Source organism: Polyodon spathula, chromosome 3, assembly GCF_017654505.1.
Source record: "Polyodon spathula isolate WHYD16114869_AA chromosome 3, ASM1765450v1, whole genome shotgun sequence".
Taxonomy (NCBI): domain Eukaryota; kingdom Metazoa; phylum Chordata; class Actinopteri; order Acipenseriformes; family Polyodontidae; genus Polyodon; species Polyodon spathula.
In genome coordinates, this window is record NC_054536.1 from 16920122 (window position 1) to 16947886 (window position 27765).

The 27765-nt window shown below is 34.1% G+C and overlaps 2 protein-coding genes across 5 annotated transcripts; one reads left to right on the plus strand and one right to left on the minus strand.

Annotated features, from left to right (window-relative positions):
* The first annotated feature begins 1186 nt into the window (after window positions 1-1186).
* LOC121312780 (immunoglobulin lambda-1 light chain-like) lies at window positions 1187-6155 on the plus strand. The gene is made up of 4 exons (XM_041244534.1): window positions 1187-1402; window positions 4268-4558; window positions 4799-4879; window positions 5728-6155. The coding sequence occupies exons 1-4, from the start codon at window positions 1315-1317 to the stop codon at window positions 5874-5876; spliced, it is 609 nt and encodes a 202-aa protein (XP_041100468.1). The 5' UTR covers window positions 1187-1314; the 3' UTR covers window positions 5877-6155.
* A 5027-nt stretch (window positions 6156-11182) lies between these two features.
* Window positions 11183-27357, minus strand: LOC121312781 (STARD3 N-terminal-like protein). Of its 4 annotated transcripts, none has more exons than XM_041244538.1 (10): window positions 27256-27357; window positions 23049-23145; window positions 19378-19658; window positions 19138-19215; window positions 18627-18704; window positions 17873-17926; window positions 17672-17789; window positions 17443-17541; window positions 12968-13023; window positions 11183-12326 (listed from the first exon to the last, which is right to left on the minus strand). In XM_041244538.1, the coding sequence occupies exons 3-9, from the start codon at window positions 19579-19581 to the stop codon at window positions 12971-12973; spliced, it is 684 nt and encodes a 227-aa protein (XP_041100472.1). In that variant the 5' UTR covers window positions 19582-19658; window positions 23049-23145; window positions 27256-27357; the 3' UTR covers window positions 11183-12326; window positions 12968-12970. The 4 variants fall into 4 exon arrangements, with proteins under 4 accessions (XP_041100472.1, XP_041100470.1, XP_041100473.1 ...); XM_041244536.1 differs by having other exon boundaries at window positions 23049-23185; XM_041244539.1 differs by lacking the exon at window positions 23049-23145.
* Between the last annotated feature and the right edge of the window lie 408 nt (window positions 27358-27765).

Below are 27765 nucleotides of genomic sequence, written 5' to 3' on the forward strand. Positions count from 1 at the left end.
AAAGCACTCTAGTTAGTGCACCTACAGTTATTGTAAGGACTCAGATCAATGTGCAGTGGCAGCTGGAGTTAGAGCTTATTACTTTCAAATATTTGGAAGAGGTACCAAAATGGTTGTTACAGGTGAGTAAAATAAATACAACTTTTTTTGTAAGTAACCTTTTCTATAATATAGAAAACATCTAATCTGGTTTATTTAATACCTGTTGAATTTATATATATTTTTAATTTATACACCCTCGCAAACTAAGAATGTACTTAAGTTTAATGCAAACCTTTTGGCAAATAAATAAATAAATAAATAAAAATTGACTTCCTTAGATACAAAATAAATATATCATAAAGGGTTGCATACTGTAAAAAAAAGTATGCTATCCTGAACATTGCTCTCAATGTCTTGTCCAGGAGACGCATTATGCGTGTGCATATTTGCTAAACGTTATTGTAGCATTGCGTATCACTGTGGGAGACATTAAGGTTTTCGGAACAGGGACCAAACTGGTTGTTTCTGGTAAGTAATTAGCTTTAATTATCTCCTGTGAGGTCTGATGAAAGTTATGTAAATTAACTGATTTTTACATACTTATATTTACTGGCAATGATGACATACGGCTTACTGCAATAGTAAATGTAATGTGATTGGTATATGTCAGTCATTTGTCAGGTAAAGAAGTGACATGCTATTTAAATTATAAAATTAATATATTCAAATATTGATAGGGTTGTAAATAATATTAACAGTCACTGGAAACCATTATTTTCAGGAACAGAAATAGAAAAGTGTATTGCCTCATCTACCCCAGCTGCTGTTATTTAAATCAATACATTGATACAGAGACACAAGATTACAAAATGGTTTAAAATGTGTTGTGAAGAGAGTGTACTTGGATAAGACACACTAGAATTGCCAGTTTATACAGATAATGCTACAAGGGCTGAATTACTAGCAGGTGGTACATTCAGTATTTGCTTCTGAGACAAAGCTTGTAGTCACCAGTAAGTATGGTTTTATTGTATTGGTACTGCTTATTATTATAGGGCACATACATGTCACATATCATGTCACATATCAAATTTTATGTAAGGGTGATAATAACAATATTATTACTAAGACACTAGGTTACTTAATCATAACAGGGTAACTATTGTTTGAATATGTAATATAATGACATCCCATTTTCCTTAATATAATGCAGGTTTTTGTTTTTTATATGTTTTTGGATAGATAGTTTTAAGAATTAAAAATAAGAGATTGGTATCATGAACATATGTACACTTCAGTGTAGGTTATATATAGAGAGACTTTACATTTGCAATGGGCATAATTTTTTGTATTATGCTATATCACTGTGATAGCAACAGGATAAAGCACTTTGGAGCGGGCACCAAACTTATTGTTTCAGGTAAGTGTTATTGTAATCCTAATATAGTGTGTAATCATATAATAAATTAAACTGATTGAATCTTTTGGTAGACTTAGTTGCTATGTCAGTTTTAATAAACAGAGAAATTCTTAAACGTTTAAGTAAAAATATGCTGGATGCCTATAATTTAAATGACAAGGTGCACAGCATTTTTGTAAAGAGTTCTTTCACTGTGGAATCAGCACACAGGGAGGCTACTATTATATAAAGATTTTTGGAAGTGGAACACAATTGATTGTTACAAGTAAGTACTATTTTGTGCTCGTAAAAAAAACAAGTCTCAAAACATCTTGTTGACTATTTTGGATATTGTCTGAGCCTGAATAATGAGGAATAATCTTTTGAATCGGGCTCAGTAAAATAGTACAAGTAGCTATATTATTATTATTATTATTATTATTATTATTATTATATTATTATTATTATTATTACCAAACAAAAAATCTAATTAAGTGAAGACGAGTTTGTGAACTTTATTTCATTGTTGAATATGATTGTATTGGATTGGGTGATAGGGGCTAGCTTTTCGTGTGATACTCTATCAATGTGGGATTCATGGGGCAAGACCTTTGGAAGTGGAACACAATTTATTGTTAATGGTAAGTTTTGATGACTGTAACCAGTTAGGAATTATATTATCACCTTCTGTTTTATATTTTTGATATTTTATATTATTTAAATAATATTATGGCTCTTGTAAGCATTTCAATTTGACCCATATAATGTTTTACCAAACGTTTGGGATAGAGGTGGGAAATAATAGTTATACATTTGATCTAATGACCCTCTTAAAAAAAACTTTGTCAGAGGAGTTTCTAAGTGTTATGCTTATATCTCCATCACTGTGATCCGGTGCGGCTATAAGTCTTTGGTTCTTGAACAAAGCTGGTTGTATCAGCTAAAGCAAGTCTTGTATGCCTATGGTATTACTATGTCTATTATTTGAATTAAAACAACGTTTCAGCACTGCCATTATATTTGATGGAAAGCAACATATTTGGCATGTTATTCTGTCTAACAAACCAAACAACTGACCAAAACTAAAATCCATAACATTTTAGCTTTTTAATTGTATTTCAATAATTAATCAACTTTTTTATTTTTAAAATACTGTAACAAGTAACATTTTAGTACTAAATGTGAAATTGAAAAGAGAACCTATTTAATAGAACCAGTATTTTTCAGAAATATAAGCGGGCCAATAAAGGATTTTTCTTTTTTTGAGATTCTGAAGTGCAAAGAGAAAGAATAAATATAAAACACATAGCTTTAAAATATCACAAAGTCAGAATGCTTTCTAAAATACAACATACATTAAAAAACACATGGTAGTGAATGTTATTTAACTTGGGAAAAAAATCTCAATGACATAGCTATAACTAACACAAAATGATAGTATAAATCACTTTTTATTCATTTATTTATACAAACTATTAGCAGACAATAATAATAATAATAATAATAATAATAATAAATATATATATATATATTATATAATAATAATAATTATTATTAATTATTATTATATATTATTGTTATTATTATTATTATTATTATTATATGATCCGATAGTTAATATATAAAAGAGATATTTTTTTTATGTAAAAAGTGTAATTTACAAAGAGTAAATGTAAATGTTTTTTTATTGTTTGAAATATAATATATATATATATATATATATATATATATATATATATATATATATATATATATATATATATATATATATATATATAATATATATACACACACACACACAGACACACACACACACACACTATAATAACCTTTGGTCACGATTTTATTTGATTTTTTTAGGGTTTGAAAAGTTGCCTTGCCAAAACTTTGAAAAAACTTCTATTCATTATAAAATCAATACACAAAAGGGAAACTTAACATTGTGCTCTCAATGACCAAGGGGGACATGGATATCTAAATATAGTGTGCCCTTCTTATTTCTGACTTTCCACTAAAAAAAAGCATGCCATTTTACAAACAGTGAATCAGTGAAGGGCTGTTATACAGTAAACTATCAGGGATTGATTAACAGTGAATTAACCATATTAGTGAATTCTTGAATGGTGAAATATTGAGGGGAAGCTGCTGCTGCTGCTGCTGCTGCTGCTTTTTTGTTTTATTTTGTGTTTTGTTTTTAAAACAGGCATCTACTGAAACTTTTTTAAACTACTGTTTATTTACAATGTTAAGTATATACAGACTTATGTTGAATTCTAAACAACTATTATTATTATTATTATTATTATTATTATTATTATTATTATTATTATTATTATTATTATTATTATTATTATTAGTAGTAGTAGTAGTAGTAGTAGTATTTTGAGAATTGGTTGAATAAAGACAATACATTGCAAGTTAAATTACTTTATAAGTAAACAGGTAGGTTGCTTAATATTTTGTGACCATGATATAATAGCATAAGAGAAAGGAGTTTGTCTTATTATAATATTTAAAAACAAAAAACAACACTATCCACCTGATTCACTTGAGGGGTTATGAGACCGGGTGGGGATCTGTGTGCCATTTTGAGATGTGTGTTCTTTTTTGTATGTGGTGTGCTATGTATTAAGACAAAGGGGATTTTGTGCTAAACATTAAAATTCGAATATAGTGTGCTTTACAACGTTGAGTGTGCTGCTGAAATAGAGGCAACAAATGTCAATGTCGCAGACACAGTATGCAATAACAACCATTCATTAGCTAGAAATGAAGCTTTGAATGTTGAACTGACAAATACTGGCAACCCATTCCCCGCTGTCTTTCACTTAGCCGTCACCCCTTGTGGCACAGTGGCATCACTAATCATCTATGTTTTATCTGTAGACACACCGCTGAAGAAGCCTACACTGACTGTGTTCCCCCCTTTCTCTAAAAATGGTCAAGTCACGCTGGTCTGCCTGGCACAGAATTATTTTCCAGATGTCATCAAATTAGAGTGGAAGAAAAACAATGAAATAGTGGCTGAAGGGATGGTACAGAATGAGAATGATAAAGCCACCAGTCTGCTCAAAATCACTGATGACAAAAACTTTGACGAGGCTCACTATTCCTGTCAAGTGACTCATGAATCATTATCAAATGGAGTTCATGCAGAGAGCCTACCAAAGAAAACAGGTATTTCACATGCCATTCATTTCATTAATGGTGACTACCGTAGAATTTAGTGGTTATCTTTTTTTTATACTGCATTATATAAAGACATTTTATTTGTATGTTGTCTTTTCCTAAAAACAAACACATAAACCAAACCATTAGTAAGAAATATTTTCTTTAATACCATTATGTTCTTCAATGTTTTGCTTTGGTCACATTGAGCACTAAAAAGTGATTTTATTTCTTTATTTTCTGTATTAGCTCAAAATGAAAAAAAAGAGACCAGACCGGTCATTGCGCCGACATGTCCACCAGTGCAATATACTGATGATGAGAAAAAAGGTAGGCCTTCCATTTTATATGTGTTTAGTTTAATAATGTGTTGTTGTTGTTTCTATTGAAGCATAACCCTACATCCCCTTCAGGCAATGGCTTTTCCCAGCCTATGGAAAAAAATAATGACTGATGCAAAATATTTGTTTGTATTTAATGTATGTTTGTTGGTAAATGTGTGTGCTGCCATATTTACAAAGAATTTACCATGTGTAGTAATTTTTGGCAAAATCATCAGAGTAATACATTTCTCTATAACATATTGTATACTACTATATTATTCCTATGTGATGCTATAGGGTATCAAACTAAAACGAGGTGCATATTAATTAGGGGACTTCTTCTAGCGTTTCAGGTTATGCAGGCTATTAGAAGCATTTCAATATCAACATTTAGTTTATATATATATATATATAATAGTAGTGGTGCCTGTATCCTTACAGCAGGAATTTCGTTATTATTATTATTATAATAATCATATATTATTATTATTATTATTATTATTATTATTATTATTATTATTATTATTATTATTATTATTATATTATTAAACCCAATACCATTACATGTACAATATATTATGACAATTATAAGGCAACTTAAACAACTGAAGCCATTTCTTTTTGGTGTAAACACATGCATGCAATTATCCAGGCCTCAGTCCCATACAAGTTGATATAGCCTTGGCTTGAGCTAGCATTCTAGAGCTTTGTCAATGTGTTATTTCTAATAGTGCCCTGATTGTATATAAAGCTTGGGAATAAAACTGATTTTATATAGTGTAAGGTTACACCATGCTTTCATTTTTCTAATTGTTTCTCATTTCCTTTTTTATTTTATTATTTTATTTTTTTTAGAAACCATGTCTTTGTCTCCTTTTACTGTGGACACGTTTGCATACACTGTGTTAATCCTGAAGAGTGTTACTTATTGTGGAATCATATCCTTCCTGACTTACAAGATGAAGTCTGCTGAGGCCCTTGGCATCAAGAAGAGAGTGCCTTGAAGCACCAACTATGTTTGGAGTTGAAAGAAATATACGCTATTGTTGCTTGTCAATTTTATAACAGCTTTGTTTTACGATAATTGATTGTATTTTAATTATTTTGTTCCATGTTTTAGCAATGGTTACATATTAAGAAATGTGTTAATTTTAATGTGGCTGGATGTGAAAAAAGATTTATAAAAAATAAAGCAGGTTTGCTAGTTTAGTAGCTTTGTAAGCATGCTTATGATTATTATAGCAGGTTGGAAAATAGTATATCATTTTATTTTAAAAAAATAGAAGGAAATAGTTGACATTTTAACTGTTGCATTTTACAGAAATTTAAATAAAATATTTCAGTTTTAAACATGAATGTTTTTACTATTGTTATTTCTCTTTTAAACATATCGGTATTGTTAGTATTAAAACTTATAAACTTCACCATTACATGCAATACATCAATAGTCAAATATTTCGAGTGGACCTGGTCACAGACAATGGCAAACTGTTGAGATCAAGCCCTATAAAATGTATCAGAAAACAAATCGCCCTCATTCATAGCAGAACCTGCTGCAAATATACACACTTGTTTCTAATAACAATAACAATATTCTCAATTTCATGCATATTGAATGTAATTGAATTAATTAGAATCTAAAGGTTGTACCAGAGGTCTCTTTCTATTGCATTTAGGGATTTAAATAAGATCATGAATCTGCCATGGAAGAAAATTTCATTTCATACTGTCAAAGGGGACCTGCAACTAAATCGGTTGCTGTTTAGACAATTAAACAGATCCCCATACAGCACCACAGATACCCGGGAATCACAGGTTAGGTGGTTGTATCTGATAATGGATACATTGTCACAATCCCAGGTCACACATTGTAAAATATGTCTAGCATTGCACAGAACAGGCATGTGGGCTGATCTAACTAGGCAAACAGTAATAATAATAATAATAATAATAATAATAATAATAATAATAATAATAATAATAATAATAGAGATTACTTTTTAAAAAGTACCAGTACCTCAGAAGAACCATGTTGTAAAAAAGAAAAAAAAATAATCCCATATTTCTCTATCATTCTGTATACATCTACAAGCTTACGCTGCTAACAGTCATTATATATAAAAAATATATATATAACATTATAAGAATGTAACATATATAATCACATGTTTCAAATATATATAAAACTATATAAGATCCTTAAACATAGTGTCACCCGTATTTCATTGCCAGTCCATTTTAATGGTTAATGTATGTAGTTTTGAATGTCTGTGTTTTAAAAACACAAATTGGTCCAATGTAAGGTAATATAATTAATCCTACCTCTGAATAAAAATATACAAACATATAGGAATATTCAAAAGCCTTCAAGTAATTTGAAGAACTGTATTTGGTAAAATGAATTGTTATTACATAGTAACTAGCACATGTATCGTATACTAGTAACTACAGTATAACTGAAACCTGTTTACCTTCCAACACGTGTATTCACTATATTGCATCTTCAGGGGTATTTGACAGCCTAATTAGATATCCATGTAACACTGCATACGTTTTAAACAAATAATGCATACATTTCAAATTTAATATCAAACCAATCAACTGATCAAAACTAAAATCCATACGTTTGCGTTAAATGGCATTAAAAGTGATTGCACGTTTTCTGTGATAAGGTTATTATTTATCTACCATATAATATATGTATTGTTGGTTAAAATGATTATAAAAAATAGATTTTGTTGATAAGTAATACATGTGAATTAACAAAGAGATAGAAGTAATAGAAGCAGAAGGTTTTTTTTATTAAGGTTATGAAATGCAATAAAAAATAAAGAAAAGGCAAAGTGCATATCTTAGGAAACAAGAGCAAACCATTTGAAATGCAAAATACATTTACAGCACATGATGAGCGTTTGTATACAATCCACAAACATATTATTAATTATGCTGATAACAATGACAGATTATTAGTATAAGTCATCATTAATTGCAGTCTTTCTTTTCTTTTTTTTGCTATAACATTAGATTATTAGATTTCAAATATATAACCACTTGTTATAAATGAAATATTGGTTCAATGCAAGGTAAAACAATTCAGGTTTTGAATAACAATAACAAGATTACAACATCTTCAAGTAAAAAAATAAGAAACGTTAGTTTTGCAATTAATTATGCAATTAAATTGTAACTAATGTATTGTAGAAATTGCTACAATGTAATTAAAAGCTGTTGTGTTTTTTTTTTTTAGCTGCTCAGAAATGTTCAATCCATAATATATATATTCTCAGGTAATTTATACATGTAACCAAGCTATGAATCCAAATTGCAAAATCACAATGTTTATATTGTATTGAAAGAAAATAATACAACATAATGATGATGCAAATTCGTTTAAAGCACACATTTAAAAAAACTAAACAAAACAAAAAAATCAAAAACTTGAAATGTGTTCTCAGGTACTACACAATCTGAACGGCCTATTTGAATAGTTATGATATTTGATGAAATGCACCATAATTGGCATGTTCTTCTGTCTAACAAACCAAACAATTGACCAAAACTGAAATCCATAACGTTTTATGGTTTTAATGGTATTCAAAGGGTATTACAGATAATATCTGTGCACTTTTATAAATATGTATTGTCAGTTTAAATAATGAATTAACTTTATTATTTTTAAAATATTGTAACAAGTAACATGTTACTTGTAAATGTGAAATCGAAAAGAGAACCTATTTAATAGAACCAGTATTTTTTAGAAATATAAGCTGGGCAATAAAGAATTTTTATTGAGGTTCTGAAGTGCAAAGAGAAATAATAAATGCCAAATACATAGTTTTAAAAATATCAGAAAGTCAGATTTTTTTCTAAAATACAGCATACTTTAAAAAACACATGCTAGTGAATGATATTTAACATGGGGAAAAAATCTCAATTACATAAATATAACTAACACAAAATTATAGTATAAATCACTTTTTATTCATTTATTTATACAAACTATTAGCAGACAATAATAATAATAATAATAATAAATAATAATAATAATAATAATAATAATAATAATAATAATAATAATAATAATCTATTCAAAATATTAAGACTGCTAGCCACTAATTTCATTCAGTATTTGCTTCCCCCATTAGCAAAGGCTTTGCTTTTTCAAAAAAAGATTATAATGAAACTATATTTCTTGTTTGTCTTCATCGTGACTTACAAGATTTTCACCTTGAACAGCGGTCTCACTTGAAGTGCAAAGAGCCCAAAGGCTTGCTGTGAAAGGGTTAACCTCATCTCCTCTGCACTGTAGAAATGATGCATGAGAGACAGGATGGTGGAAAATGTGGTTAATTTCTGTTTACTCAGAATGTCTGCTTGATAACAAAATATCTTTACAGTTTAACCACACATTGAGCTGGGTGGGTTTCAATACTCGCTGTTGTACATCTTGCTTGCATATAAAAACTGTTACTTGTGGGCAAGTTGGTTACAACAATATGCTAAAGATTTCCAAAAGGGTTTTTATTTTCTTGCTGATGGTTTCGTGGGCCCTATTGCAATTAAAATTCACACTAACAATGATAATCTTCAAAAGCTTCCTGTATTAGCTGTAGATGTGCTAATGGTACTTTTTGCATGCTTCAGTTAAAACACCACTGCGTGTGCGTGCTGCATACGTGTATACATGAAGCCTTTTGATACATTTCTGTAGATTATAAAGTGTAACATTTCAGTACAAAATATTATATGAATAAAGCCTGCTGCCCATCAAAGATACAAGACAAAATTTACCACAACACAAAGTAGGCCTACCTCATAGTTCTTTTTTCTGCCTTTGGTCAATTATGCCATAAAAGAGCATAAAGTATTATTAATTCCATTACTTTTTACTTTGAAAAAATTATACAAAAAGGTCTAAGTCAAACAATGCACAATAGGGGCTCAAATACCCCTCAGATTTATTATGTAACAGGCACTACTACACTACTAATGATGTGCTTGGCCATTTTAATCTCCATAGTATTCTCTGAAATCCTCCCCATGCTTTCCAGAACCTGGGTACTCACGTACAACAGGACTTGACCATGCTACAATAATAGCCTTAGATTAGAATATGTATCCTTCCCTGTTGCTTTTATTTATTTTGTACTTATTACTTATCTTATAATAAGATGTTCTGTGTGCTTCTCTGTTGTGTTTCTGTGTAGATTAGTGAATCTCCACTCTGATCCTGTTTATTTATGTTATTGTTAATCCCTACTGTCCCACACATCACTTGCCATTTCAGAAAAAAACGTGTGCAAATTCTGGCAATATGGTAAATTGGTGCAAGGCAAAACGCGTTATGATAATTATTTGTAATATTTATGTCATTTATGGTGAACATTGGTGTGGATTGTTGCCTTCAAATTCATGTGCAGCAATGTTTGTTTCGAATATGCACTAAAGAAAATAACTATTACTTCATAATAATGATGATTACACCATACTGCCGTTTTCATGTTGCACTGCTAAAGTCATCTCTCGTTGATCAACGAATGAGCACTAACACAAAGCGAAATGGGTAGAGATTTGTGACTCATGCCAAAATGAAATCTGATCAGAATGAAGGCTCGGCCAATCAACATGCTTACACTGACGTTAATGGTGGCCAATAGCAGCTAAAAGAAACTGACGCAGTATGAGCAAACTGAATGCAAGCAGCACTAACTGTGCTGAATGAAAGTGCATTTGAGAAATGTTGCGCTAGTGGACTGTGTGAGTGGATGGAATACATCCGCATTGGATGAAAAGCAGATTAAATAAGTCCTGGCAACCAGAACCGGCAACAAAATAAGAACCGACAGAACTTCACCCCTGTATCCATCCAATGTGAGTGGTTTGAGAAGCATGACAGGCATCCTCCAAAATCTCTGGAGCTAAACTGAAAGGATGTATATTTCTCAAGACACCTTCCATCACCTGGTGGAGTCTATGCCATAATGTGCCAAGGCTGAGCTTGCAAAACAGTGGCTCAACACAGTATTATGTGCAGGTCCTAATAAAGTGTATGTATGGACACCTTAGAATGTGAAGCTACATACATTAATATGCAAGTGAACACTTTTTAAAATGGATTATCACTTAGGTAAGGATATTAGCCAAACAACAGCAACAACAATAATAATAATAATAATAATAATAATAATAATAATAATAATAATAATAATAATAATAATAATTTAAAATAAAAACAAGAAAGTGCTGTTAGGGATACAGATGAAATGCACTGGGAAGAATACATTTAGATTGTATTTTTTCATAAAAGACTCACTCTTGACCACAATATTTTGACAGGAAGATATTTTATTAATTAACATGGGATCACTAGGCTGTGGATCTGGGATTGGTACAGGGCATACATTCATGCGATAATCGGAGTTCCTTTATTAAGCCTTATGTATATATTTCCATTGCACTTCATATAAAAAAAAAAATACTGCACTTCTATTTACACATGCATACCTTTCATATATATATATTGTAATACGTTACATTATTGTAATTTACATTTATTACAAGATAATATTTCTAACGGATATTTATGACAATTCTAAACTATTAAGCAGAAAGGTCTGTGATGTTTTCCAATAACAGATTTCAAAGAAAATTAAATTTGCGTATTTTTTTTTTTTAAATCATAGAAGTTCTTTAAGAGTTCTGGTGAAATGTTGTTTTTGAATCAGTAGAAGTGAGTGTCAATTCCACATTAATAGTACTATATAGAAGGCTCAATTTCCAAAATGAACGCAAAAGCAGAGTTTTGCAGTATTTAAATGAACAGCAAGTTGTGTTATTCTGCTACTCATTTCAATTCAAATTGCGCATTGGAAATTCAGTGTATGTTATCGTCACATTAATTAATTAAAGTTAAAATATAGGCCGGAACATGTGTTTGTATAATAGGCATTCAGTTTTGTTGCTATTAATTAAAATAAGTTGTTCCTAAAAGTAAAATATACACACTATGATAAAAAAAGAAATCATCCCAGTGCTCATGACTGTGCTGTAATCTTCAGAAAAACAAATTAAGAGCAAACCACTTCTTCATTATAAACTGTACCGAGCACAGCGATTTACTATAAAAAGGTACAAGATCTCTCAAAAAATTATTATTAACAATTCGTGGTTTAAGTTAGCTGTAGATCTGTCGAACATTCAGATCATGATATCTGAACCAACTGATTGCATTGAGAGTTAGTACAGTGAAAATGGACAGGACGAGCAGTGCTCTTAGCAGTTCTAAGGCAAAAGAAGGCTCTTGTAGCTTCTGCTTGTTGAGTCAACATCCACGTCAGTTCCATTTTGTTCAGTAAAGAAAAGTTTCAGTGCCACTGGTGACTGGATCACAGAGCAGATTAAGGTAGTAATGGTCTCATGTCTTGATGCACCACACATTGTTCTTCAAGGAAACACTGTTGACAATCAAGGAAAGAATGAAGGTTAATTTAAACAAGAGGCAAATCAGTTTTTGAGTAATCATATAAGATTACCTAAAGTGATTAACTATTAAAACTATTCCATTTGCGATATACTGTAGGTCCCATATTTACAGCTTTGAAAGAAACCTGTATCAGCAAACATGGGTCACGCTATATTTTAAGGGCCGCTTTTGTACTGCCGTTACAGATTCTGTTCCCTGTCGGTGAGATGAGATGAAAAGCTATACAACCCAAATGTAGACAAACCCAACTCTTTATAACTTCTGCACTTAGTTTTTTAGATGCTGGAACCTAAAATGCATTTATTCTCCACTTAAGTCCATTGGTCCCAGCATCAACAACAAAACAAACAAACAAACAAAAAAATACTGTGTATGATTTATAGTAAAAATAGCAAAATCCATTTCAGTGTGTTAAAGGACTGAGGAGGATGCAGTGAATGGATAGGTGCAGCAAGTACAGTTTGTTTGCTTGTTTGCTCCAAGCACTTTACCAATGTCGGGTCACGCAGGATCCTACCTTCTTATAAAGTAATGCCAGGTTTATATCAAGATCTAAAATGATATACTGTGTGTCTTACCTAAACTCAAAAGTTCTAATTTTATGCTACATACCCGCTAAAGAACCGGCTTCTCGTGATCCTGCTTTTCTTCCGTTTCCTCATCTGAATCTAAAACCAAATAAAACATTATTTTACACTAACTGTCTTAATATTGACAGTAAAACAGTTGCGTCCTTATTTGTAATATATTTGTGGGAAAACAGGAATTATCTAAAATAAATTCTTACAGAGGATTCTAAAACAGTTGTGTTGTTTTTTCCAGACTTTTACTAATTTATCACTGTAGGTCTGATGGAAGGAGGACCCTCTCTCTAACCCCATACACTCCTCTATGTTCAGAAACAGGGTGGCTTGTTACTGCAATGCTTGAAGCTAGTGCTGCAGCAGAATAAAATGGCTTGTATGGAAAACAAGAGAATGTCGTTCCAAAAAATAATAATAATAATAATAATAATAATAATAATAATAATAATAATAATAATAATAATAATAATAATAATAAATCAACATATTGCAAAAAGAAAACACAATGACAGTATTCAGTATAGTAAACGATAAGAATACAGAAGACTTATTTCATGAATAATTCATTCAGTGTATATATTTCTTGCCAAGTTATATTTTCCTAAACAGTGCATAATCCGAAGAATTCAAAACGGACAATAGTAGAATTTCTAAATGGACACAATTTCAAAACGAATTCAAGAGGTCCAGCTCAGGAATAAAAGCTAATGTATTGACATTTGCATGAATTTGCAGCCATTATTTGATCATTTGTAACTACAATGTAACATCATAGTAGTGAAGAATACTTAATTTGTATTGTCATTAACAAAGATAAATGGGCTAACAAAGAGATATTCGACACACACATTCTTAGCCACGTAAAAAGGCAAACTTAAAGAAAATATACTCCTGCACCAGAGCAAATCAGCATGGCAGAACAAAATAAAGAAACAGTGTTAATGGGCAGAGGCCCTGTGTGTTTGCCGAATGTTGGTTGTTTTTGATGGACTGATTTTTGGAAAGATCTTTTGAAGACTTCAAGCAGCTAGCCAGTTAAACAAACACTATTTTCAGTTACCGAGTTACGTTCCCAAGAAAGTAGCAAACATCTTTCTTTTGTGTAAACTGACACTTTGAGATCACAAACCACAATGCAAACTTGACTGCAAAGGTATGCAATGGAAAATGCACACGTGTACCGCAATCCACAGTTAACTGAACAGCACGCTAGGGAACACAACCAACAGATCAGTTCCACAGGGTTTGGCACCTCAAACTGGCTAAGATACAGTAAGCCACAGCTGCTTTAACTTCACCATGTTCCTGATAAGCCTCAGTCTGATTCTGTGGCTTAACAGTTCTAAAATACAGTTAGAGCACTTGGTAAAATGTTAATGAAATTACTGAGAAATATAACAGACTACAACTCCATTACCTGCAATACAGATAACAAAGACTCAGACAAGGACAGAAGTAATAGTAAAACTGTGGTTATGTTGCTGAATTTAAAAATAGGTCTTTGTAGAATTGTGTTAGTCCAAGTCCTTGAATAAATACGAAGCCTACATTATTACGATTAAACAATGTCCTTGTGCTGATTCATCTAGGTGCTGTGGAACTGCTGAAATTACAAATCAAGCACAGCAGTAGAAACGGCAATGATTATCAGGATTCAGCTGTACATCAGTAAGTGTATCCGCCATCATGGCCAAAGTCATCAAATTTGAGTCATCAGTATCATGAGAAAGTAAAGCAATGCAACGTACTCTGCTGTATGCATGTGTTAAAGAACGGCACACCGATCTACAGTCACTCCCACTATCTCCACTTTATTTGAATCTTATTACTTTACAGGTAACCCATATAAACACAATAAAACCTGGTATATATGTCATATAACAATACTTATTGCGGAACAGTAATCTTTTTTTTTTTTTTTTTTTTTAATAATTTGAATAAAATGAACAAAATATTGTGTTCTCTTTTACTGAGCTACGCTAATTGTTTAGGCAAACGTAGTCATGCAGGAGTGCCATGTTGTGGGCAAATCAAAGAACTACACCATTACTTACTGCTTTGGCTATGTTTCCATTAAAATGTCAGTGAATCAGCAATTATGTGTACCTAAGAATTTGACAAAGGTGATGCATATAAATCAGGCCAGCGTACTGACCTCACCCAGCTGTGGTTGCTATAGTGCTCGATACACATTCCCCTCCCCTGTTTCTTGTGAACAAAATACCTCCCGATCACAACAAAGTGCATTCACCTTACGACAAAAAGGCAGGGACCCATTTTAAATAAGAGGTCAAGGGCTTAATATACCTGAGCTAAATTACCATCAGGTGGAGCCAGATGCAAGCTTATTAAAACACCTGTTTCACATTGTGAGCAGCCTTCATTATACCATGGCTGAAATGGGGCAAATTTGTGGACCACACACATGCTAATATTTTTTTAATACTGTAAATATCCTTTGGTCAGTGGTTATTATATCTATATCCAGCACACAACTCCATGCACAGCGCTGACCAGGTGAGTCATGTGCTATAGGGCAGGGGGGGGCAGACCTTGGTTTGCCTCCCTCCCCGCAGATGATTAACATGGCATCATGTCTTCCACTTGCTGACCTCACCCCCCAGACACATAATATAATCACATAAAAGACAGTCAAATTTTTCATCACAAACAAATCAAATAGGTTTTTCAAACATCATTCTTTTCTAATCTAACCCGGATCAGGAACGACCTCGGTGACGGCTGTTGCTACGTGATGTAATTGCTCGCGCTCATAGTCTCAAGGCATCGGCGGGGATCATTTTTTTGATAGTTCATCTTTATCCAATGATTATATCGACAACACAGAATTACATTGCATTCTATTATTTCTATAACAATATAATGCTATTGATATCATGATGAGTCAAAGGCAAATGTCGGATATGTTTGCCACAGGAAGTGGAAAACGGAAGAAATTAAACACAGCGAGAAAACAAGGAGGGATTGACTTGCGGAAGAAACTATTAATATTGCTGATGCCCAGTTACAATTATTTATACATGCTCTAAAGAAAAGTTATCATAGATTTGAAAGTGACATTTCGGCTCATGGGCTATGCTGAGCGTTTTCAGGTTTAGTACCAGAATACATAGCTGCTCTATGTCTTTATATGTCTTCTCTCTGTCTTATTCATAGTGGACCAACAGAAAATGATATTTAAATGAAGGTTGTACACTACAGTATTAGATACATTCCGGTTGAAATTTACTGTTATATTTACTATTTTAAAATGTTACAATGCTTAAATATACAGTCATACGAAAGGAAATGATTAGGCAATGTTATACATATTTTAGCCGTATGCAAATGTTGGTATTAGTTAGTCAAATCAAAGGTTCATTTTGTGCATGAAAAGGGTCACAACATACCTGCGTACAGCTACTGGAGATGAGGGGATGAGAGCGATCATTTGGTTACTGCGAGCTAACCCGACAAGCAAAAACATTAGACTTACAGCCTGGTGTTGACAAATTTGCCAAGATGAAAGCGAGACGCCATCCCCTTTCTTCGTGCTAACATGTTATTTAAAACTTACAGGAATGTGGTGCTTATTTAGCAGTTTATGTTCATTGGTTTATATTTGATACAAAGTGTTCTTTGTGGAAAGCAGGTGAAATGTATCAAATCTGGTGAGATATATCCAGGTGGAAACTGCAATCTTACCCCTGGCTCTTTTTGTAAAGCCCATGCAACGCACTTGTTTTTAATAATCTGAAGTAAGAGTACTCTAATGTCCCTAGCTGCTACTCAAAGGATTGTTTAAAAATTATGTTGTATCGCCATCTGCTTAATGTAGCTTTAGTTCCAGTGTGTAACTGATATGATTAGTTGACCGATATCATAAGCTGGCAGCACAGCAATTCAGTTTGCATAAAGCACTTACCCACTTTTAAAAAACAAACGTTTCAGTGAAAACGACGACTAAACCTTCCACACTTTATTACTATAAAATGAGACTGTTATTGCACATTTTGTATAATTTATTTTAAGAATAAGAATGATGTTGACAAAGCACAGCACACTATCTCTTTATAATCTGGGCCAATTACTGCCTGTTTTTTCTCATGCGTGAGGCTATTTGGAACAGAGAATGTTCAATGTTCACAAAACTTTTCTACCTCCCCCACCTGGCTCTGACCACATATTTTATTGACGAGAAACTGCTCAAAGGGAATCAATCACACCAACAGAAGGCATTGGATCACCTTTGCTGCAGTATTGTATCTCACACACAAGAAAAATTACATATGCAGGAACCACTTGTTACTTTTTGCACTATATGTTTCTCACACACAGTCTAGTGAGACTGACAACAATGGCAGCAGTGAAGTGTGTAACTGCATGTCTCATTTGCCACAGTCAGAGAGAGGCTTTTAGAAATCCAGATCATGCAACAACAGTTTTCATACTAGATGGAATATTTATGTGATCATTGAGTTCTTCATGAGTTTTTGCCCTTACCTGCTACGGATTCTGGAGGCGAGTAGAACTGTCCATCAGACAGAGGGCCTGGGTGAATGAGCACCGCCCTCTCTGAGGCATCCGGAACCGACAGGAACCCTGCAAAACGTGCACTGCAGATGATCAGGGTGTATTGGAGGATTCTTTCAACACATCCTTCTGAGTGTCCAAGATGTCGGCTTTAAATATCGGATTACTTTGAAAGGACCAAAATAAAATGCATGCTCACTGTTTTCATCCTCAGTCTCCTGTGGCAATACTTTGAAGTCCAAAAACCAGGTCTCTATCCATGCTAGTACGAAGGACACAATAGGCAGCAGGTAGCCAAAAGCACCTTGGGTAAGCAGCTGAAAGACACAGTCTCTTAATGCAGAATTGTGCTTTTGTGACACTTCAGATATTTAGGACATTTTGTGATATGCACACATACCTTTGAGATGATGACTTTAACTATTAAAAAGGCACTGGTAACTGCTGTTGTTATCTGAAATGCAGAAATTAAAACTGAAATATATATACACACACACACACACACACACACACACACACACACACACACACACACACACACACACACACACAATTACCATATTTTCTAGCTTTAGTTTAACTTTTTATCTATATGGTGACCCTAAGGTAACCGATCTTTTAATGTTATTCAGTGCACTAAGCCAATGTTTATAATGCTAAAGTTAAAACTTTATAACTGCAAAATACATTTTTAAAAAGCACCAAGTTGATAATATGAAGACATAGAATGAAACAAGCATCTGTGTGTGCTATATATTGAAAACTTTGTTTAAGTTTGCCTAGAAATGATTATAGCTTCTATGCTAATGTATATAGTTTAGTTAGTCAGGATTTCTGGATTGCCTTGAACAGCTCAGCTCGTCTGTTGTCAGTGCCCAGTAATCAACTTTGGAAAGTGGTTCTGCAGACACAGTTCACAGGTCACCTGACCGAAATTGGATGTTTTACATACATATACTTTACATGAATTCCATATGCTAAAAGGTACAATGATAAGATCAAACATCATAAGGTAAGTGCACCACCTTGAATACACATACAGTGGCACTTAAGTGCCCTGGGTCACAGCTTTAAAAGGTTTCAGCAAACATGTAAGTGCAGCAATGACCAATTTAACCACCTGTACTAGTATAACAACCAACAAGGTTACTTACTGCTATTGCCCACCAATGTCTCAGCTTGCACAATGCATAGGCAAGTATCAGTAGAGTAAATCGAAAAACTGCTAGTACCTGCAGTTAAAAACAAACACTGTACTGTGAAAAATGTCCACATATTTGCCCACAAAATCCTCACTGTTAAATACGGAACACTATTGCTATTTTTAAAGTATCTTTTGAAATGTGTCAAAGTCTAAACTTATTATTAGTATGTTTACTATATTCATAATTCTGGTTTAGTTACTTATACACTATCCTTTACTTTAAATGTTAATCAATCCTCTTAACAGGAATATATTTTAAATTAAAATTGCCAATATAAAATGCTGCCAAATATACAGTAATACTAAATAAGGTCATTTAACTTTAGTCTGACAATACAATACATGGCATACATGATATGTACCATGGTGTGCCGTGCAAATCCAACTGATGTTTCTAGAAATATTCACAGCCCTGTTCGACAACCCCCATGTATGATATTAAGCATAAATCGTTTACTTACAAATATGTCAAAGAAGGAGGAATGGTAATCATAATAAAGAATTTCCTTGCTTAACTGTCTTTCAATGCCTCCGTCTACCTAGAATTAAAATAAACAAATAAATAAACAAACTCAGTCAGGTGTATAACATGCATTACAAAACACTCAGGGCTCTACTTTGATGTTGCTAATAACAGCAACTTCAGAACACTGAAATTCAGACAGATACATTTTTTGGGTGATGGCAACAATAGAACTTACGTTCAGTTCAATGATCCATAGCAAGGTAATGAACAGAAGGTCAAAGGTAACAAATAGGCAGAAAGTCCGTCTGACATCAGATATGGATTTCTTTTCCCCGGATTCGTAGGACTCGAGTCTGGTTGCGAGCTGCGCTGCGTTAATGGAGCTGACAGTGCGCAGGGAAGCCCTGGTGTCCACACTCCCACTCAGGGCACTCTCCATCTCACCAGCCTACTTGCCGACTAGCTGTTCCAGAACAGGAGCTCACCAGCCACATCCCCGGCTCTCAGGCAAGATGCCTGTGAAACGCAATGCTCAGATATGACAATAAAATCAAGTGTCCTGGTTTCTGCAGCCGTAACATTACACAGACAATCCTAACATCTGCACTGTGCCTTGGGAACGACTGCAGCCCTACTTCTGTTTAACAGATTCCCCTGAAAATGAATAGGAACCAAGTTCATACGTACCGTACCTGAGTATTTGTAGGAAAGGTGAAAACAGAGGAGGGCCTATTTTTACTGTTATGAAACAGAACAATACTGTAGAGAAGTGTATCCCTATCATGTTATCCTTAGTCAATTAGTTTACCTGTGTGACAATAGCCTGCATGGAGGGATGGATATATAATTTCAATTCACGAGCAGGGCACTGAAATTACTCCTCTAAGGGTTATTTTACAGTGATTTACTTAAGAAAATACCTAAAACAGTAAATATAAGCCTTATGAAGCTTAAACGACATATTATAAATCCTCTTTCTAGCACTGTAGTTCAGTACATGCAAAAATGGTCCGGATTTGAAAGTGTGGTTTGTGAAACTGACTTGCAGTCAGAAATGCCCTACTTGCTGCAGGTTATGATCTCTAATTTCAAATTGCATTGTACCAATAATTATACATCAATTAAACCCAGAACTAACTAACTCTCTCTCTCTCTCTCTCTCTCTCTCTCTCTCTCTCTCTCTCTCTCTCTCTCTCTCTCTCTCTCTCTCTCTCTCTACACACAACTGTATATTTCACATGCAAGGATAAATTACAACACTGTTGAACTTTTTTATACATATGATAGACAGACAAACAATATAGACTATATGGCACTGTAATAGTTAGTATGACATTGAGAGAACCATTTCAACCTTAAAAGTAGTAAGATGAACCAACATGGCATTTAGCCCTGTTTTTGCACTGACTGTCACTACTGTAGCTAACATTCATTTATCACTTAAACCGCGTTGGTTCCAGAAGCATAGAAAACATTCAACAATACTGTTTTGCACGACAGTAGCTGTGGGCCCCCTACTATTAAATAACCTGTATCACTTCTCTTCTGTGTACAGAAGATTATAAGAACCACAGAGTAGCCTACAGCCTTTAGATAAACATTCCGATTCATCAAGTCTAATCGTTTACCACCTGTGCAGTACAATATGATACAAATTAGTAGTCACAGATTTGTTTCTGCAGTAGCACACATGCATTATGACAAAAAGGGTAATATGATTAAATTAAGAGGTTCTCCATATCACCTAAATTTACTGCTTAGAAAACAGTCAATACTGATCACTAACCAAGTCAGAAGACCTTCTTTGTCAATGAAGAAGTAGTCGTCTTGCTGGTTTCATTGACCCTGATTAGCACTAATCTCTGATGACCTAATGCAATTTTTGATTCCAAAAGTCCAAAGAAAAGTTTGAGAACCACTGACCTATAGTACTGTGGGTTTTGCACCTTTACAAATTCATCAGGGTTTACAAATTACCAGTTTTTCCCCCTTTTGGTGTACAGTGAAAGTATCCACAGATTGTCCAATTGTGATGAAACCCATCAAGGACTTTAGTGAGGTACTGAATGTTGTATACTTTGGGGTTTAATAGAGAACGTCACTAAAGAACTACATTCAGTTATGATTAAAACTTGGTTTGGACATTCTTTAACACAAGTTACTGTATTTATCAGAATTCATTTGTCAAAGTTATGTTTTTCATGTAGGTCTTACCGACTGCTTTATATTTGCATTTACTATTGTGGCATTGAATTCCACTGACATGCTTATTATTACTGGGGAAAGGCTGAAAAATTAATATTTAATACAAGACAGCTGGCAGGAAGATGGTTATTTTTTCTTGTATGATAGCCACAAAGTTGATCTCCTGTCACAGAATACAGCTGTGATTCCCAAAGGATTACTTCTTTATCATCCTGAAACCAAAGTCATATGACTTATGAGATGATTTATGTAACGAGCTCAAGAGAGCTGGGGTCCCCTTTAAGATCCCTGGAGGACATGTATGATGGGCAGGTGACAGGATTGGACGGGAGGCAGAGGCCACTGAGAAGTCTCCTCCAAATGCAATTCTCCTCCCGGGAGCACACTGACGGAAGTGAGGAAGAAAGGGAAAAGACGGACAGCTACTTTGGGCTGAGTGAGCGACTGAAAATAAAGAAGGGAGGCCGGACAGCAGTCCGAGTGACGAGTGCTGAAGAGCTGTGGTTTCAGTTCAGAGTCCATGTTTGTGTGTTTTGATCCATTCCCTCCCCCCATCTTTCTGCCTACCCTGTGTTCTTTACCCTCTTTTGTTATTCTAAATAAACACAGGTGGCCACCATCGTTTCTAAAATAGTGCATCTGTCTGATTCCATAAGGGTGTACCTGAAAACGTTACAATATTATAACCACTGCACTATAACACTAGTAATAACACACATTTTCACCTGGTATTTTTTAGACAATTGATACAATTGGCTTATTAGGTCAGTGCTAGAGGTTAAAAAGCAGTATGTTTTGGTGGCTTCCACACAGTAATGAATAAGGACACTTTTGATTTGGCTACATGAAGTTGCACAGGAAAATCCCTACGTCTGCCAGATTCTTTTGAAACACTCAAAAAGGACAGCAAAGCACTAAAAACACTAACGAGAGGCTTAATTAGTAACTACACAAGCCATAGCAATAGGTATACTACATGTTGCACAATTTTGGCCGAGTAAACAACATACAGTATGTGTTTTAAGTTTGTGTTTAAGGTCACTGTGAAAAAAATTTAAATGGTAAACCAGTATACATTTCTGGTAAGATATTCTGAAATATTATACAGAAAGTTGACAAAGTCTCAGCTATGATGTGGTCAAAGCCCTTTAGATAACCTTCTGATTTAATAAGATACTTGTATTCATTTTGCATACATCGGTATTACTTTATAGGGCATAAGCAGAGTAGAATTCAATAATATTCAGAAACATGTAACTTTTTAGACTATTTACAGCTCTGGAAACTACAAAAGGTCGACATATATAGTGGTTAGCAGTACGTGTTCTCCATTGCACACCAGTGGACAGATAACGCTAGTTAACAGTGTGTGATACAGATGAGCAGTGATTGACTTGCATCACTACCAAACCTCATACTGCCCTTTACCATAGCATGCCTGGGCTGTGTTACCATTGCTGCATTACCATGTACCACAACACAAACTTCCAGTCCAAGACTGACTGATACAAATGCACCAGAAATAATAGCTAGAACAATCTGAAAGGGCCCTCTGTGATGAGGTAGGATCACAACAACAAGATAACCACAATGTTTTTTTTTGTTTGTTTTTATGTATTTAAAAAGATGCCTGGAGTTAATGAAAACCATTAAGGTGCTTTTTTGTTCTTTAAATTGCAACAAAAACTAAATCCCACTTACTGTAATTATGCTATACTTTTCTGTCGTAGCTAGTCTTGTATTATTCCTCTTGTTTCCTGATTTTTCTCTTCAAACTGTCCCTTGAAGATCAGACCTGCTTTTAAAATTCAAAGCCAGCTTTCCAGTCAAAGAAAAGCCTGCATGTAAACAAAACATTATCACACAAGTATGGTACTCAACCTTTGGCCTACAATAAATGCATATCAATCAAAGCTCTAACACACAATTTGATTAAAGAACTGTGTAAAGTCATATTTGAAGGTCAAGTGCAAGATTGTGTTACGTGTAGTGATTTTTCCTGTTCTAACACACACAATACTGTACACTCAACTATCTTTCAAGTTATGCACAACATAAAAAGTGTTGGCAGCCTGCCTCAATAGATTAAAATAAACATTTACCAGACCACTAGTTTCACTATTTTTGCCTTCCTCTAACGGAAGTTCAATGTAGTTTAAAAGATATGTAGTTTCAGATTCCGTATTTAAGTGAACAAATACAGCATTCAGGAACAAAAACAGATGAAGGGTGAAGAACAACTTCTCTCAACATCACACACAAAGTCAGTTATTGCGCACCAATTTCACAAATGATGTTGAAAAAAAATGTATATATATATATATATATATATATATATATATATATATATATATATATATATATATATACACACACACACACACACACACACACACATACACACACAGTATATACATATACAGTGGCTTGCAAAAGTATTCAGACCCCTGACGAATTCTCTCATATTACCGAATTACAAATGGTAGATTGAAATTTCGTTCTGTTTGATATTTTATTTTTAAACACTGAAACTCAGAATCAATTATTGTAAGGTGACATTGGTTTTATGTTGGGAAATATTTTTAAGAAAAATAAAAAAAACTGAAATATCTTGCTTGCATAAGTATTCAACCCCTGTGCTGTAGAAGCTCCCAGTTTGCACTGATTAAAGAAATTGCCCTAACGAGGACACAATTACCTTACCATTGGCCTCCACCTGTGAACCATTAAAGTTGCTGTCACATTTTCTGGATAAAAACCCCACTGTTGAAGGATCATTGGTAAGGCTGTGAATCTGAAGGAAAATGAAGACCAAAGAGCATTCTACAGAAGTTAGAGATAAAGTAATACAAATGCATAGATTAGGGAAAGGGTACAAAATAATATCCAAGTGTTTGGATATCCCAATGAGCACAGTTGGACCAATAATCAGGAAGTGGAAGCTGTATCACACCACCCAGGTACTGCCAAGAAAAGGCCGTCCCTCAAAACTCAGTGTTCAAATGAGAAGGAGACTTGTGACAGAAGCCACAAAGAGGCCAACAATCACTTTGAAGGAGCTACAGAGTTCAGTGGCTGGGAGTGGAGTAATGGTGCACCAGTCAACCATATCAAGAGCTCTGCAAAACACTGGCCTGTATGGGAGGGTGGCAAGAAAGAAGCCGTTACTCAAAAAGTACCATCTGAAAGCACGTCTGGAGTTTGCCAGAAAGCATGAGAGAGACCCAGCTGCGAGGTGGGAAAAGGTTTTGTGGTCAGATGAGACCAAGATAGAGCTTTTTGGCCAAAACTCAAAGTGCTATGTGTGGCACAAACCTAACCCTGCCCATGCCTCAAGACACACCATCCCTACAGTGAAGTATGGTGGTGGCAGCATCATGCTGTGGGGATGCTTCTCATCAGCAGGGACTGGGCATCTTGTTACAATTGAAGGAACAATGGATGGAGCAAAATACAGGAAAATACAGCAAGAGAAGCCACTTCAGTCCACTAAAACACTGAAGCTTGGGAGGAAATTCACCTTTCAGCAGGACAATGATCCCAACCACAAGGCCAAAGCAACACTGGAGTGGCTCAAGAACAAAAAGGTGAATGTCTTACAGTGGCCCAGCCAAAGTCCTGATCTCAATCCCATTGAGAATCTGTGGCACTATTTGAAAATTGCGATCCACAAGTGTCGTCCAACCAACCTGAACAACCTGGAGCAAATCTGCCAAGAGGAATGGGCCAAAATCACTCCGACACTGTGTGCAAAGCTGGTACATACTTACCCCAGAAGACTTAAAGCTGTTATTGCAGTGAAAGGTGGCTTTACCAAATATTAATGTGGGGGGGTTGAATACTTATGCAAGCAAGATATTTCAGTTTTTTATTTTTCTTAAAAATATTTCCCAACATAAAACCTATGTCACCTTTGTCACCTTAAAAAAAATACTGAACAGAATGAAATTGCAGTGTACCATTTATAATTCAGTAATATGAGAGAATTGGTCAGGGGTCTGAATACTTTTGCAAGGCACTGTGTATATCTATCTATCTATCTATCTATCTATATATATATATATATATATATATATATATATATATATATATATATATATATATATATATATATATATATATATATACAGTGCCTTGCAAAAGTATTGAGTCTATTACCAATAAGTTTATTTTTCATATTTCAAAATCTATTACATGTTTTTAAAGTTATTAAATGTATCTAAATTTTCAATCCATACAATTGCATTTTTTTTATCCATCCTGCCTAGCTGGACAGCTTGTCAGTTTGATATTGCACACAATTAAGCTGGTGCTTACAGTGTGGCTGCTTGGCATGCTGCAGAACAATACAAGAATCCATATATGTTTATATGGCCGATTTCACTGAAGGGATTAGCTTCCTACTGTACTTCCAATTGACTTTAACTTAATACAGTAACTGAAAATGATTACCTGCTTAGTTTAAACCATATGCTAATCAAGGCATGCCATTTAGTAGAGGAGGACAACCACAGGGAATATATTGTTTTCAAACACACTCCCTTGACAAAGGTATGTTAAACATACCGAAACGTTGGAAATTTGCACTATATATACATTTTTGCTCAGAGCCAATTCGTTCCGGTATGTTTGACATACTTTTGTCAAGGGAAAGTGTGTTTGAAAACATATTTATAGGCTTTGATGCCATGGTAACCACTTTAAATCATGGTATTTCTCTTTAAATCTTTGGGATGTCAATCACTATATAGCTAATAATGTAACGATCTACTGTTCCTTTCTATTTAAACCCAGGCATTATTTATCTCAGGCATATTTAGTCATGTATTTTCTTTTCTTCTTCTATACTGTACAGTATCTAATTTTATTTTTTTAGGTCATCCATTTTGGGTATGTTCCTTGTAAGGTGCTTAACTATTGGTTAATTTACTTTATTTCTTTATATTTGATTGGTGGTTCTGTATTCTTTATGATGCACCTGTTTTTCCTACATATTTTAATGTATAATATTTTTGCATTATGAAGTACACGTACAAGTCGAAGTACCCGGGTACGACCCAGGTACGTGGTTGCACACTACGAGGGATTCTGACTCACGTATCCAGAACCCGAGTGGGAGTTACGTAGTTAAAGAGTTCGGTTGGAATGAAAACGAACAGACACAGATGATCCCCGGACCGAGTCTGAGAGTTTGCCTTAGCGCTTCTTTATTCTCAGTTAAATTTAGTTTACCTTTAATTATTGGGCCTGTTACTGCAGTGTTTAATTTCTAACTAGTTCAATATACATGTCCGACCATTTGTTTCTTCCCTCTGGAGGAGTGCAACGGTGCTTTCTTTTAATTTGTATTATATGTTCACGCACATACTTTCACAAAGCTGTCTATCACAATGACTTGGCAGCTAAACTAACGCACTCTAGATATCGAGTCTGTGACACGGACAAGATGCTTTACAGTTCAGCCTGTTTTTTTGTAAACAGATTAATTGCGAGCGGCGACTGTAGTGTCGGATTTCTCCTACATCCGTGCGAATGAAATGGATGTGTTGGTCTGACGTCATCATCAAGGATCACCACCTCTTAACATGTATAGGATCATTATTTATCCCAAAAGGCTGTCTCAATCTGTATATTGACGATAAACACAAATTGATCATGTATTGATGCTTGTAATAATACCACAAACCAAAGACTGTAGTATTTAAAACGCCAACCCTACATCGGTATCGATATTCAAATGTAATAACCAAGAACTGGTGAGCAGCTGTATCCCCTATACAGCTACACAACTCAGATTCTCTGTGTTCACTCCTACAATATCAAATGTAATCATCTCTATTCTTATGATAACAAAATTATACACATAGATAATTAAATAATACTAATAAAAAAAACCCTGCTATCTTACCCGTTAATCGCTGGGTCATCGGGAGATACGCTGTGTTGTATCTACTGTAACCACCCATTCGAAGTTATTATTAGCACAGTGTATCTAAAAGTGAAACTGTGACCTGTAGAAACCCATGTTTCTGGAGGACAGCAAACGCAGATACACAGGAAAATGTTATATAGGAAGATGGGTGCTGGGAGATGTAGTAAAAAATAAATAAAAATTTTAAAAATTGGCAAAGCAAAATTGGAGTAGGAGCGCGAAGATTTTCTTTCTCTGATTTGAGATTAAGAGATTCGAGGATCGAAAACAGAAATTAATCTGCGACATTGTGACATACCAATGGTATCACAATATGAACCAGTTCCCACTGTTGATAATGTATTGCTGTTCTACCAAATAATAACAGTCCTGTTCGCAACTTGCTAAGGACTCTGATTTATTTATTCATTTATTTATTTATGTAATATTCAAATTGTATTTACACTTGCAAAAACTGAGTTCTTACTTTTAATAGAAAACAGAACT